Source organism: Dipodomys ordii, unplaced genomic scaffold, assembly GCF_000151885.1.
Source record: "Dipodomys ordii isolate 6190 unplaced genomic scaffold, Dord_2.0 Scaffold76, whole genome shotgun sequence".
Taxonomy (NCBI): Eukaryota; Metazoa; Chordata; class Mammalia; order Rodentia; family Heteromyidae; genus Dipodomys; species Dipodomys ordii.
This window is the reverse complement of record NW_012267292.1, coordinates 7,503,642-7,520,014: the sequence shown is the minus strand read 5'-3', so window position 1 is coordinate 7,520,014 and position 16,373 is coordinate 7,503,642. Positions and strand designations below refer to the sequence as shown.

General features: G+C 37.8%; 1 protein-coding gene across 2 annotated transcripts in view; it reads right to left on the bottom strand.

The window, feature by feature from the left end:
• Positions 1-15,920, bottom strand: part of Skap2 (src kinase associated phosphoprotein 2) — a 173,309-nt gene extending 157,389 nt beyond the window's left edge. For both annotated transcript variants that reach the window (XM_013024469.1, XM_013024470.1), the window contains exons 1-3: positions 15,729-15,920; positions 5,741-5,846; positions 5,122-5,147 (exon numbers count right to left, since the gene is read on the bottom strand). In XM_013024469.1, coding sequence (XP_012879923.1) covers positions 5,122-5,147; positions 5,741-5,846; positions 15,729-15,795 — 199 coding nt within the window. In that variant the 5' untranslated portion in view covers positions 15,796-15,920. The remainder of the gene's footprint in view (positions 1-5,121; positions 5,148-5,740; positions 5,847-15,728) is intronic.
• Between the last annotated feature and the right edge of the window lie 453 nt (positions 15,921-16,373).

Sequence of the window (16,373 nt, the reverse complement as noted above, 5' to 3'; positions counted from 1 at the left end):
TAGAGGCAAAGGATTTTAAAGGAAAAAGTAAAAACTGTTTAGCTATAACATCTAAATATATATTATCATTTAAGAACTATAAGCTGGGACTGTGAAGGTGGCTCAGTGGTAGAGCACTTGCCTTGCATGCCTGAGGCCCTGGGTTCGATTCCTCAGCACCACATAAGCAAAAGACAAAAGCCGGAAGTGGCGCTGTGGCTCAAGTGGTAGAGCGCTAGCCTTGAGCTGAAGAGCTGAGGGACAGTGCCCAGGCCCAGAGTTCAGGCCCCACGACCGGACTCAAAAAAAAAAAAAAAAAAAAGAACTATAAGCTGGTGTGTAGTGAACATCTGTAATCGGCCAGCTTGATCTAAAGAGAGAAAATGAGGCCAGGCTGGGCTATATACTGAGGCCCCATCTAAAATAAATAAGTAAAAATAAAGTAGATACTAGTACTCTACAAATTTGGAAAACCATGCTCTTGAAATAATTCTCATTTACTATGCATTCTTTTCTTTTAGTAATTTATGACTACCTAAAAATTATTTAAAAACTGAATTTCTGAACCAAGACTAACTTAAGTCTTCACAAATGAATTTAATTGGGGAGAAGATGCTATTTACTAAACATTTACTGTTATGTCATGAGTATTTTCACATTAGCTTATTTCTACCTTATTCTATCAGAAATCACACCTAAATCACCACCGAAATGAAACAAGACTAATATAGATCAATATACAACTAAAATATAAGTAAAACTTTTTATCATATACATATTATGAATTAGAAAATTCCAGTTAAAGCTCAATAAATCTTTAAATAGTAATGTATGCTTATTGCAAAAAAATTACCTCAAGTTACATGTAAGAGACTTATACCTTGTCATGTGACAGAACAACTTAAAAATAATTGCACAGTAAATTCTAGTGCATGGAGCCTATTTCAGGAGGACATTATATATTATTTGGCTGTGTTGCAATGAGGGTTAGAAAGTTGTTCTCTCTTGCACAATCATTGAAGGATGTAAGTGGAAATTTCTACTGCAGATAAAAGAGGCAATATTTCAAAGGAAACACAATATATTACCTTGACTAGATTCATAACTTCCCTAAATTCAAGTAAAATTAGGGAATTTCAAAAGACAACTCATTATTACTCTACAATTCCAACTTGTCAGACCTCTTCAATGATAAATAAGCGATCTGAGGAGAGATGAGATCTGAGGAGAGATAGGGAACCTCAGTAAATTTTTTTAAATGAAGTCCAAGCATGGTGATTCACACCTGCAATCTCATTGCTTCCAAGATGGAGATTGAGACGATCCTGGCCCAAGGCCAGCCCCTAGAAAAAGCAAGTGACCCTATACAAAAAAATTAATAATTAAAGAAAAAAGTCTAGGGCATGGCTCTAGCTATAGAGCAGCAGGAGGACCTAAATTGAAACTCCAGTGCTACTCAGAGGGAAAAAGAAATTAAAAGTGAAGTTTTAAAACAGCAGTCTCATTTACAAATGAATATAAATAAAAAGCAGAAAATTAACTTAGTGGACAATCTTAAATATGATGGTGCCATAGTAATAAAACAAGTTCCTGCCATCATAAACTACTCACACACAAAAAAAGGAAATAAAACTAAAATCTTCTAAGATCTTAGTGTTTCCACAATAACATCAATTCAACTAATTATTAGAACTGAAATACCTCAAGTTCTCTACTACTAAATCTCAGGATTTATTTAATGAGAAGGAATTAGGAGGAATATAGGTGAGATTACAGACATCTGTATACATTAGATTAATGACTGATTCATTAGAATTTAGTAAATCTCAATTCATTCATCTTATTTAAGAATTGTCACCAGACACCAGTGCTCACATCTGTAATCCTAGTTACTCAGGAGGCTGAGATCTGAGGATGACGGTTCAAAGCCAGCCCAGGCAGGTCCATGAGACTCTTATCTCCAATAAACTGCCAGAAAACTGGAAATGGTGAAGTAGCTCAAGTGGGAGAGTGCTCGCCTTAAGCTAAAAAGCTCAAGGATAGTGCCCAGGCCCAGAGTTCAAGATCCATGACTGACAAAAAATAAAGAGGCTGGGAAGGTGGCTCAGTGACAGAGCGCTTGCCTTGCATGCATGAGGTTCTAGATTCGATTCCTTAGTACCACATAAGCAGAAAAAGCCGGAAGTGGCGCTGTGGCTGAAGTGGTAGAGTGCTAGCCTTGAGGGACAGCGCCCAGGCCCAGAGTTCAGGCCCCATGACAGGAAAAAAAAAATTAATTTAAATTTTAAAAAGTTGTCTATGTGGTCCTTTTTTCTCCCAACAATAGTTTTAGACTGGTATATATCTGTCACTTTGAAAATGTATAAAACAAACAGAGGCAAAAAAAAAGGTTAAAAATAAATTTGAAAAAAGGAGAAAACATCTCTTTTCACTTTGCTGTAACCCTATATTGACGAGAGAGAGAGATTGAGAGACAGAGACAGATGGAGAAAAACATGAAATTCTTCCAAGGGCTCCCTAATAACAATCCAAAGCCCCTACAGGAAAATGTAGGGGGGAATGTACTATCCAAACATAGGTTTAATTTATTCAATATAGAGATCTGAAAATAAATCTTTGTTCTGAAAAAGAAATGTATCCCAAGTATTTATTGGGCAACTATCAAGTCTATATTCTTTACTACTTCTAAAAAGCTATAACCAGTCTTTTTAGAACAAAGCTAAATGTACTTTGAAGGTACAATGGCATACAATTATTCAGCTTCTCATATTGTCTCCCAGGTATATATCTCATTTACCCATCAGCTTACTTTTTGATCAGGCACTCTTGGTGATTACTTAACTCAATACAGTAGTATTGAACTGCAAATGACTTCTTCAGAGAAAAATGATGATGGGGAATCTCTAAATTCCACATTATTTGGACTCTTATTCTAGGCTCATTTTTCAACTTCTATCAAATACCATTTAAACAATCATTCTCTTTAGAGACAAAGAATGTATTTCAGTTATGTAATTTTAATATCCACATACCTGAACAAGTTCTAAAACAGAATCCCAAAGGAAAAGCTCCTACACTGAGTCATATGCAATTACACAATCACTTCATATTATCATGCCTTCCTAGCCTGAAAATACTTAATGTACCAATAATTAAGCCTCAATGAGAGTTGAATGATCATTGTTTTAATACATGTCTTTTAAGAAAAGGCAGAATCTAAAATATAATATTCATAAATAGTACACTCCATACAAGCCATAATTAAATTGCGGATGTTCATTTATACATTAACAAAGCAAAATGCAACAGGATTAACCCATGCTTTAAGTGTCACTGTAGAGCACAAAACAGTGAGTACTCAGAGGGAAGAGGCACTCTCCTGCTCTTAGCGCTAACAATATTAAAATCTTAATATGGAAAAAATAACCCTCATCCTCTTAATCACAGTGATCTCAACAATTTAATGTGAAAAGGAGCCATGACTCCTTTTTAACTGATTTCAGTTTGTCTGGGTAAGTATTTGCTTTATTGGAACTGTCATTACCCTCTCACTTGTCAGTTGGCTCAAATACGAATTACACTGTAGGACCTGCTAATCCCAGTCAGATCAGAATCTAGCTCTCTAGGTTGGATGGCGTCATATTATAACCCGCATACCAGCATGCACAAGCTATAAGCCATGACCATTACCAGCGTGGCAAATAAAAGACATACCCAGTTTCCCTAAAACTGAGACATGCAATAGGAGGAACTACTCCTACTTTTCCTGGTCTGGTTTTCATACTCAAAGCAACTGTCTCTCAAATCTAAAGATAATCAGTTCACCGGAACCATCATATATTTCCTACTTCTAAAATTGTCTAAGCCACACATTTATTTATATCAAAAGAGCCACAAGAAACTAGGCATAGGAAGCTAAGATCAGGAAGACCCCAGTTCTAAGCCAGCCTAGACAGAAAGTTCAACCCCCATCTCAACCAATAGCAGGGCATGGTAGTTTGCCTGTCATCCCAGCTAAATGGGAAGCTGAGATTGGGAGGATCACAGTTGTAAGGCAGCCTGGGCAAAAGAGTTCAGTAATCCTCATCACAACAGAAAAAGCTGAGTGTGGTAGTACCACCTGTCATCCCAGCTATGATAGGAAACATACATAGAAGAATGGTTCAGGACAGGAAAAGTGATACTCTTATCTCAAAAATAACCAGAGCAAGTTGGGTGCCAGTAGCTCATGCCTGTAATCCTCTCTACACAGGAGGCTGAGATTGAAGGATCCCAGTTCGAATCAAGCCTAGGTAGAAATGTCCAGGAGACTCTTACCTTTAATTAACCAAGAAAAGCCAGAAGTAGAGCTGTGGCTCAAGTGGTGGAGAGCTAGCCTTGAGCAAAAAAAGCTCAAGGACAGCATCCAGGCCCTGAGTCCAAGCCCCAGGAGCAGCATGCATGCATGCATGCATGCATGCATGCATACATACATACATACATACATACATACATAGCAAATATTTAGGGACATGGCTCAGGCAGTAGAGTACCTGCCTAGCAAGTACAAAGCATTGAATTCACACCTAATACTGCCAAAAGAGGTAGAAAGATATGAGACACAGAGGAGACAGAGACGCAAAGATACAGTGAGAGAGAAAGGAAAGGAGAGAGAGAAATTGCAAAGATCTGAAAAAGATTTTATTCACATGCGTAAGCAAAGTTTGGTACTGTTTTTATAGCATCTATCAAAAACATGACAAGTTGAATATCCAGCCACAGGCCTTCCCATCCTATCACTCTATAAAAGCAATGTGAACAGTGTTAAAGAGCATTAGGTGGTAGCTAACCTCTGATTCACCAAATTGAGCCCTGTGTAACTGCACATATATACCTGTCCTAACAAATTTCTGCTACAATGTCCTATAAGAAACACAAAACCTAAGAATGTTAAAAGACTAAGATTTCTGCAACACAAACTGAGTAGATTTTGGATATGCTCTTTATTTTTTTTTCTCAGCAGGGGGAGCTAGCACACTCATCTTGAAAGTCTAAATACACAATATGGAAATTTAAATGTTTACTCTGTAACATGTCAGAATGTGTCAGATTATGCTACTGAAAATCTCCAAAGAGGAAAAAGAAGTTAAGTTTGAAATTTACCTTTGTCTTGATATTCCTGAAGATACCTGCAAAATAAAAAAAAAAACATTTTTTTCTTAAAATGAGGTAAAAAATAAAAGTGATTCATTAGTTGCCATAGTCCAAATATAAACATATATGTAGAGAACAAAGTGTTTCCTGCCCTTAGTGACAATTCTAAAAGCTTGTGAAGTTATAATAAAATTATTTTTAAAGATCTAAGTAGTAAAATGAGGGTATATCTTCCATATCCATGAAGTTTTATATTTATTCATTTAATGAAGTAACAATTAAGAGGATTTTCTTTTTCTTGTGTCTGAGGGTATTCTCACATTTATATTAAAATCGTCAGTCTACCTATGTCTTATCATTTAAACCAAATGCACTCTCAGATATTCAAATTAACAATTGGATTTTATTAGAATGATTAACAATGCATTATCAAGAACCTTCACCAGAAGTATTATGATTACCATGTTTGTTTTAAAGCTGTTATAGTGGAATACATATTTTATCCTTTAAAAATACTTAGCACCAATAATAAAAATAACAAAAAATTAGCTCCATGATAATCAATTCTTTATTAAAACATTAATTGCAAAGTTGCTTCCAAGAAATTAGTAGTAGATTAGTGACTTACGTGGACTTTACTTCTTTTATCTTCTTAATAAGAGATTCTCTCCTTTCCTTTCCTTTCTTGGATAAATTTTCCCCTTTCAGGATGTCTACTACAAATGTTTCAACATCTAAACCATGAAATATAAGGAAAGGGATACAAATTATAAGAATCACTTTTGTGAAGACAAATAGGACAATGATTGTTTCTACACATAAATGTTAATATCTATACAATTTGTTATAGTTATTTATCAATCCAAAATTGAAGTATGCTTCAAATACTAAGCCTGACAAATCAGTTCACCACTTAGCTAATAAAATTTGTATGCTCTACTTAATGCTGAGCACAGCAAAAGCTATTTGGATGTTTGGCATCATTAAGCCAGGAAGAAGCACACAAGTTTTATTAATAAACTATGGTGCCCCATAAAATAATTTCTCTTATATAAAAGCAAGCAGAAAGCTTTTATCCATGTTACTGTAATTTTCATTTTATGGTATTCTCTAAGTTCCTATATGAACAAGTCATTCACAATTATTTTCTCAAAATAGGCAAAGGTCTGTTTTCCCACTACCAGGTATATGGAATGTTTTATGCTTTAAGTGAAAATAATAAACCTTTTTCACACCTGGCTCCTGTGATCTGCCCCACCTGCTGTGGCCACCCTCAAATCAGAAAGATAACTAGTTATAAGCTCTGTCTTACAATTAGTCACCTGGAGAATCTTTTAAATAAAAAAGCAGAAAAACATTCTTCTACTATTTAAAAAGTATCTACGAAATGAGATTTCTATGGCTTCAAATATCTCCCCATAGTCTCCTTTGCAACATTTTAGTAAACTCCTAAATTTTTCTGTGTTTCTCTCTCCTTGCTGGTTTGACTTTTATAATTGCTCCATTCTTACTGTGTGTAAAATATTAGGCAACATTAATTTCGTTTTCAGGATTTCAGTACTCACTTGAAAATATCTAATGAGGAGGACCCCCACTGAAATATGTTTAAGTAGGAATGGCTACAAATCATCCATATTTCATATTGAAAAAGGTACATATTTCACCTTCTTATTTATTTTGTCTCTCAACTTACTGTGATTAAAATATAATATTACATGTAATAAAAAGTAGCATAATTGTCTATGGTATTTATAATTAGTTAGCATATAATATGTAGGATTGAATGTTTGTAATTTATTTTAAATACTTGATTACACAAGTATTGTGAGCCCAGGAGCAAAGTTGGTTAAACTGTTATACATTCAGAATTAATGTGTAGAGATAATTGTTCGCTAAGTCACTGTGAAAAGGAAAGTCTTAAAATTAAATCTTCAAATATTTTAATAGCCTCTGGTTTAAAGTCCATTAACAACTAAGATGTTAAAAGTATTAAAATAAGATGAAAGCAAAATATCCTGGCTTCTCTTTCCTTGAGTTACCTATATTTTGAATAGGAAAAGACATAAATCCAAAACCAATCAAATTAAACCCACATTTCTCAATGAGTTCAAAATCATGAAACATGAAGAAGCTTGTACGCAGGGAGCAAGTCATTTTGAACGTTCACACAGAAGCTGAAATAGAAAAGTCAGTCTGGTTTCTCTGGGAGCTGTAGGTATTCTTCTGTTCTTTATTTTTTTTAAAACGGAGAAGGGAAGGACTTCTACCCCTTCGGTTTCTTCCAGCCATCCTGCATGCATACAAGAGTCACTGACACGACTTGTGAGTGATCTGCTTAATGTTATTTTCACTCAATGTTCATCTTTAATTCGTCTTCCTATTTTACGTTTCCACTATAATCCAAGTTTAAACAAACAGAATCTATTTTCTATCTCCAGAAGCCGTAACAAGCGGAATTACAGCCCACGAGCTACTTCTTTAAACGGTCATTTTATTTCTATTAAAAAGAAAAACCCCACAGGAGTGGGGGGAGAAGAGCCTGCAATGCTCTACGTAATATTTCCTAAAATCTCACCAAAATATTCTGTACATACTCACCCAAGCCTCTGCTTACGAGGAAATTTGGGGCTGCAGAAAGGATTTCACTATTTCTTAAGGAACAGAGAGACTCACTTCGGAGACGGAGTAAGGAAAAAGATCTATGCTTTTAGAGTAGTAGTTTTAATATACTTATTCCCAAGCTTTTCCCAGAAAAGGGCTTAAGTCAATTAATGGGATCAATTAAACTCTGACTTTTTTGAGTAGGAGCTGCTTAGCTAGGGTGGAGTGGGGGTTGTTTTGTTTTGTTTTGTTTTTGCGATGAGTAAGAATTCTGTTAACAGGAAGCGGTCCCTACAATGATCTTAGTTTATTGGTTGGCCACAGGCTTGGAAGGTTAAGATTTTGACATCTAAGTTATTTCTTAACATCTACAGCCTCTTTTGGTTTATTTTCTGAAGGGACTGGAAGGAACCCAGCCTCTCCCAGCAGGCACTGGAGGTTCCTCGGATTCACAAGATGCTTCTCCCTGGCCGGCACCGCACCCACTTCGGAGCTCTCTCCCCAGGGCAGAGAGAGCTGCTGCCGGAGAAAGAGGACGTGACCTGGGCTCTCCAGAGGATGCTCAGAGCTGCCCACTGAGAAACTAGAGAAGCACGACCCTTGGCCACTTAAACCCCAGGGTTCCCATCCACAGAGCTGTAATGGGGAGAGCTGAGTTTGGGGCAGCGCCCTCACCAGACAAATGGAGCTGGATCTGCGGCTTTGTACCTCAAAGCCAGGGTAATATTTCAAAAGCGAGCAATAAAAGTCTTGGGTAAATCAAGCGCTCCTCTGGCTGGTTGGAAAAGAGATTTGAAGCTTTTTATTGTGCTCTAAATAGCCCTGCAAACGGTAAAGCAGCGCGCAGTAAACTACCAAGCCTATTGGATCGCTTTTACCTTTCTTTAAAGGTCGTGTCTCCCTTGGGTTAATATGCAGATTTCACTGACTCCAGACAGCCAGGGATTCGGAGAAACTGCCTTAGTCTGATTGCAAACAAGGGTCAGCCTGCCAGGCTTACTTGCCCCGTGGCCTGGAGCTAGAATTCCTCTTTCTGGGAGAGAGGAGGGTTTCAAGTCACATCCTGGGGTTCTGCTGACGGTGGAAGGGAAATGCCTTCAGGAGGCTCTACCCTTGGGGCACTGAGAAGGCACCAGAAAGGGGGTGCCCAAATTAGGCAGCAAGCCCAAGTACCCCACATCCGCAGTTGCAGTTGTGATTGCCCGCATTTAACTTCAGAAGTACTCCCAACGTTGGGCAGTCTTTCACCTTCCACCCCTCCCCCACAAGATATCATTAGGAAAAAGTTATTCTGGCAGAAGTAAACACAGTGGTGGTTTTTGCTCCTGTTATACCTTAATGTTGTCAAGAGTAAACCTTATCTCCAAGCACAGCTGTAAAGATGGGGTGGGGAAGGCAGCTGAAAAGATCAGATTTACAACTGCTCTTTAGATAAATGTCAAGGTCTGAAAACAAAAAAGGACAGATTCTGGCTCAGCAATCCTTAAACAGTGGCCATCTTCACCCTTCTTAAGGCAGACACTTAACATGTGACTTCTTAAATGGTGCTCCAACTTCTTTAATACATACACATCCCCTAGAAAAACTGTCACTTAATCTTCCTGTAGTGTCCCAAGTGATTAGGTTACACCCCTCCCCTCCAACACACACACACTCTCTCCCTTCTACCAACTTCTATATACATCACATAGTGATTTTAAAAAAAATGTTGGCAAAGATAAACTACAGGTTGCTTAAGTTGCATATTTAGCACAAGTTTCCATTTTGTGAAGACAACTGAGGGGTCTAACCACCTGTCCTCACCCCCACAGACCTTTGAATGGATTTCAGGCTGGAAGTGGTAAACTGACACAAGGGTACCCTCCTTTTCTCCCTACTATCTAATACCTCCCTGCACAGGCATGCAGATACACAGCCTCTGTGATGGCCTGAATTGTATAGAAGAGGGAGCAAGAACTAGGGCAGAATCCACAAGCATTTGCTCAGCCCCAGATGAGTAAGTGTTAAAAAAAAAAAAATCACATGACACTCCAAATGCCTTTACTACTGAATTCCACATCTCTCTCTACTTTAAGAACTGAGCTAGAATTCACTCAGTATTCACTGAGACATGCTGTCACCAAATTTAACCTGTTAAGGATTCAAGCCTAACCTGCAATCAAAACAAAAGATACTTTTCTTCTGTTAAAGCAGGGAAGGAATGATCTGACCCAGCAGCTACAGATGAAAATGTAAACATCAACCATCTGGGCACATGCAGATCAATTGGAGCCAAATACCCAAAGTTGGAAAATGGCTAATTGAAAAGTTTTTTATTGCTCCAGTCAATGTCTCTCCCTTGATCATCTAGCACGTGTATAGGTTATGGATAAAATGTGGACTTTTCAAAGTGGAAAAAGAGTCATGTGCAATGGGTAATATGTCTGAGCTTTACAATCCAATCATTCTACAATAATTTTAAAATTAGTTTTTCAAGCTACAGGATTTACAGAAGGTTGAACAATTGTAGGCCAGGTTGGAGCAACCTATAATCCTTGCTAAATTCGGGATTGATCTCAGAAGCAGAAGGATCATGAGGATGAAGGCCAACCAGGGTTGCACAATAAGAAAGAAAAAAAAAAGCTGGGCTGTTGAAAGATAGGGCTGACCATCTTTCAACCACTAAAAGATGACTCTTGATAAATAGCACTTTATGATAATCAAAATCTTTTTACTGTGCATTTACAAAGAAGCCACAGTGAGTAACAGATTAATCTGAGATTTACACTATATTCACTGTTAGGCAGCATCTATTATAATGTGTTCAGAATGTGATTGAAAAAGAAATGTAAACTCAGTGGAATGAAAAAGATAGACTTGGCTTTAATTGAAAAAGACAAACTAAGTGAATAATGAGTATATAAAACCCAGCCTACGCCACTTTTATCACCCATATATGACACTTAATCTTAAATTTATGAGAAACAACTGAACTATGCTTCCAATCATCAGAGGCTTTTCCTATGCTGTTGTTCCTAGCCATACTTCAGTGCTAACATCAGTAGAGATGAATCCACTTCGAATTTTTAGCATATTTAGACTTCTCTTTTTAAAGGAAACTAAAGATTATTTGGATTAGGCAAATAGTCAAGACACAATGATTAGGCATAACATCAAAGGCCTAATTTACTAATCTGAAATGAAAATATTTTGAATCAAGTCATCCCAAAATATTCCCTCCCAAGAAAATGCAGGACATTATGTTCTTAAGATAAATAGGCAAATGATTTTCTAACATATATTTTAATCCATTCACACTACTTAACCCAGACCCAGACTCAAAAGCAAAAACAAAAGCTTCAGTAAACTTCTGGTCCCTTTCTTTGATAATTTGTATTTTTATTTCTACAAGGAAGTATTGTAGAGATGCTACTGATTGATTTCATTTTGAGATTAAATGTACTTAGAGTAACTTTAGGCTCATTTGTTACTGCTGACAAATGGAGCAGGCTTGTTCTTCTTCTGATAGAAAATCCAGGTGCTAAGAAGTAGGTGAGTATTGGTGACTCAGTAGGTGGCACTCTTCCCTTTATATACTCAGCCAATACCCCCAAGGAAGTTATGGTACACTACTATGCCATAAATAATAAATAGAAATAAAACCAAAATGTTGATCAAATTACAAATAAGATTTTGGGAAAGTAGAAATCAAACCATACTATACTAGGCATTGGGGGGGAGGGGAGGAAATCCTGCCTCTCTTTCAATAGAATTATTTTATCTAGTGTCTCTATTAATTACAATGCAAGATAATTTCTGGAAATCCCCAGTAGGGGAAAATGCACAATGTTTCACCAAAACTGCAACAGGAACAAATCTCCAGGTCACTTTGCAGAACTCCTGTAGCCAGTTAGTTATTTCTTTGGTTTGGTATTGGTTTTTACAATTATTTTCTTCCTATAACATTGGTTTCACTTCCTAATTTAATAATAATTTTTAAAAAGATAGCATCCTCTTACATTTGTTGTGATAAACGAGAATGAACTAAAATACTTGATTGTAAACCATGAGCAGACCAGAAGTTAAAGGTGATTATACTAATGGGTGGGAGGGCAATAGGAAGGAGCTCACTTTCTGCCTGCCACAGTGAAAAAGTCAACAAAATCAAGATTATTCTTGCTATCAGATCTAGTCAAAATATTGGGATGTAAGAGAAGATTCAATGGACAAGATCTGGGGTTTTCCTTTGATTGTAATGATACAGACTAAACCTGTCCTTCCACTATGTGGGGAGGGGGGCAGTGAAAATAAAAGGTTAACAGTGGAGGTAAACTTTGTTTTCAACAACAAAATTTATAAGCTGTCTTCCACTTACATAGCCAAAAGAATAATTCAACTTTTTTTTTTTTGTCAGTCATGGGGCTTGAACTCTGGGATTGGGTGCTATCCATGCGCTCTTCAGCTCAAAGTTGAGCGTGCTACCGCTTGAGCCACAGCGCCACTTCTGGTTTTCTGGTGGTTTACTGGAGACAAGAATCTCACAGACTTTCTTGCCTGAGCTGGCTTGAACCGTGATCCTCAGATCTCAGCCTCCTGAGTAGGTTGGATTACAGGTGTGAGCAACCAGCACCTGGCACATTTTTATTTTTTTAAAAAAGGCCTTCAAGATCTAACATATTTATTCTACAGAAAATATAACTGCTACACTGTATCATTACTTTTTCAAGAGTATCATTAAGAATAATAATCTCGGGCTGGGATGTAGCTCAGTGGCAAAGCGCTTGCCTAGCAAGTGCAACGCCCTGGGTTCGATCCCCAGTACAAAAAAAAAAAAAGAAGAAGAATCTCTAATTCTTTTTTGTTGCATTTCTTTTTTTTGTTGCATTTCTATACAATTTTTTAAAAGAGGGACAAATATTGAAAGAGGAGCTAAAACTATCATAATTAGAAAGAAAATCAATCATTAAAAATATGAAAAAGAACTGATAAAAAAAGAATATGACTAGAAAAATATATAAGCAATTAATACTTATCAAGCAGCTAAATGTCAAATATTTAACATACAAGGCATATGACAATTTGTATAATAGGCACAGGAACTCAAAGGGGATATTATTTTGGAATAATAATATTTTGGAATTATGTTGAAATAATATTATTTTGGAGCTACTTTTTACTTTAATATACTTTTTGAAAGCAAAGAATTTAAAACTACTGAAAGGATTAGTTTCTTATCTAACCAGGATCATATCATGGATTCTAAGAGCACTCAAGTATTTATGATCACATACCAATATCTGCTTAGTTTCAAAAGAATGTGCTAATAAGCCAACAATATTTCTATAATTTCAATCAGTACAGAAACTTCCTCTACAATTTTAGAATTCTAAATCTTACCCCATGCTATCACTTAAAATTATCATGTACCCCAACAATATTTTGGGATGCAATAACTGCTCAGAGCATCTATTCTTGAAGCTTTCTCTATTTAAAAAGAAAATTGTAATTATAGTTAAACATGAAATGTTAACTTTTTTTGCAGTTTTATGTATTTATTCAACTGGTGAAAGAGGCTCCTTGACAATTATGAAATCCAATATTTTGAAATCTTTTTGTTCTTAGTAGTTCTGTTTGTTACAACTTTAATCCTGGAGAGAGTCTCCTGTGTGAAGTTTTTCACGCATTCAGGTACTTTGCATGATGTCTGATGTGGTCAGTAATAAAAGTTGCAATGAAGTAATAGCTATGATCATAACCCTCTTGTAATCTAAAGACAACAGGGACTTTCTTTTCTGTACAAGCAGCTATGAAGTTATCAGGAAGCAGCTGTCCATCTGAAAGAAACTGATCATCTTTTCTTGATCAATTAGTATGTCTAGCTGAGAATCTGGGTAGTTCTTCACAAGATGTGTTGCATCATAAGCCTTCCATTTACTTTGATCTGTTGAAATGTTAACTTTTTTTTACACTACAAAGTTTAAAACCCTAAAAAACACTGGTTTAATTGTGTTCTTTAAATACGTATCTATATCTCAATTTATATTCATACCTCCTCAAAATATCTTCCAAAAATAAAGTACAATTCAAAGCCATAATCTCCAAAGTTTTAAATATTTTAATATTTGTTATAAATTCTTCATAGGTTTTTCTGTTTTATTTTAGGGGGGGTTATTTATTTTTAGTGGTATTAGATTTAAATTCAAAGTCTGGAGACACTGGAATGTGGTCTACTGCTGGGCCATGCCTCCAGGCCCTCTTCATTAATATGTGATTTACTTTAAAAATACAAAATGTAAAAAATGCCAGTGGCTTATAAAAAAGAAACATAACTAGATATTATGCTCGTATATTATTTGACTTAAAAGAGATGGCAGAAATTATAGAAATTTGGCACTTGCAGGTAAATACATAATTTTGAATGGTTAAATCACATGATTAAGATATATAAGTCTATAAGATAAAAGATTGAAGAGTCACATAATTCATATATCACAGTATTTGGGGATGAATGATTATGTCCAAATAGCAAATTGCCTACTATGGGAGCATCCACAAAGGTCTGAACTCACCTCCTTTGGAGGTATGAGTGTTTGAACTCAGGCCCTTGAGTTTGCTAAGCAGGTGATCTACCACTGGAGCCATGCCTCTTGCCTTTTCTTAAATTCAAAAATACAGACCTTGAATAACTTGAAAACAGTGATTATTATTTCTGTGACAAAGATAAATACTTCTTTGATCTGGTTATTAAAATAATTTTCTAAACAAGCAATCTGGGCATTGTAACAAAAAATGTTAACTGTAGTTAAAATTAGTACTGGTGTAAAACTCTAATAGAATGGAATAAATGCCTTAATCAGACTCTAAAGTTTTTGGTATTTAGTGGTACCCACTAATTTCTTGAGTGGATCCCACTACAATGCATTCAGCAAACTGCATCATATTCAAACAAAGCTAAGTCTGTGTTAATACACTTAGTTTTATTTTTTCAGGAATATGATGTTAAGCACTCAAAACAGTAGAACATGTCCTCATATTGCTATACAGCAATTTGTTATTTTAAATGTCTCCTTCTAGAGGACATTGCTTCTTAAGAGTTCAGAAGCAACCTATAGCACAGGCATCTATGAGAAATTCTTTTAATCCACTTATGACCCATAGAGAAAAGAAAATATTTGAGACAACTATAATAAAATACTACCATTTCCAGATTTCTGACACACAAGACAAAGTCAATGATGGTAAAATTTTTAGGATGGACAAGATAAAATGTTTTGGAGTTTTTTGTTTTTTGTTTTTTGCCTTGTGCAGAACTACAGTTTTCCTGGGTTCTTGGAGAAAACATACATCTCCATCCATATCTAGTATATATAAGTGAAAAGTGGTGGATTCATAATAGCCATGAAGAGCCATATCTAAGTCTGAAACGAGTTCCTGTAAGTGGAAATGTCAAATTGCGAAGGGGAAGATGAGAGTGCAAAGATAAGTGCTTTTTCATCAAGTGGCACAGGAAGTAGGACTTTTAACACATCCTTCCTTTTTTTTTCTTTAATAACTATTAAGGCTGAAGATAGTGACCTGAATGTTGGAGGAGACTGGGAGTTTTACAAATGACATACCCTTCCACCTCGCACCCCCTGACACCTGCGGCCCAGCATCTCCACTGGCCAAGCCACCCAAGAAGTACTTCAGCTCCGGCTATCCTCCCAAGTTCCCACACTGGCATTCCTAACATTCTCCGTCCTCCTCTCCCCTCCCTCCACACGCGATGCGCCCAGAAGTGCACTGAACCCCGAAGTGTGAAACCGGACGCCGGGCTCTGCCGCCATCCCGGCAGGCACCAGATTTCACCACAGGCTCCCGGCTTTCCCCAGCTTCCCTCCTCCCAGTCCTGCCCCCACCACTCAGAAGACTGGCTGGGGCGGAGGGGAGGAAGGGAGGGGACGGTCTCCGAAAGCCTGGTCCCCGTGGGCTGGCCGTCACCCCCCACCCGGGCCCCCTACCCCCGCAGCGCTCCCCGCCCCCTTCCCGCGCTTTACCTGCCAACAGGTTCCTAATTTCCTCAGGGAGGGGGCAGGGAGAGGAGGTGCTGCTGGGGTTGGGCATGATAGAGAGCGAAGGGCGTGCGGGGCAAGGGTGACCGACCAGGTGCAGGGGTGGCGGTGCCTCAGACTCGGACACTGCCAGGCCGGGACTCACAACAAGGAAGTCTCGGGATCTCCAGCCAGCAAGCAGCTGGACTCTGGGCCCAGCCCCGCCCGGAAGAACGGGGCGTGGCCGTGGGCGGGGCGAGGGCGCGGGCGCCTGAGGGGTGGGGCTGCGCCTGGACCTCCTGGGGATTTCTGCCTCTGGGAAGAAAAGAGCCTCCAGGAGGGCCACGCCCACTTTCGGTGGGGGCCGCTGGAGGCGTGGTGTGCTGGGAAGGGAGCAGGCGTGGCCGTGTCACGTGGTATCAGAGCTGAAGCGTTTGGTCGCCATTTTAAGTACTGGTGCGGCCCTTTTCTCCAGGATCGCGGGAAATATCATACCTGCGGTGCTTTCAGGTTTTCTGCTTAAGGGATCTTCTGCATAAACAAAGGTTTGACACCGTTTGTGGTCGTCCATAAGCTATTCTTTTGTGTGTTTCCTTCTTAAACCGTCTTTGTCTGATTGAATGAAGGTTAGAAAAAGTCCCATCTTCCGCC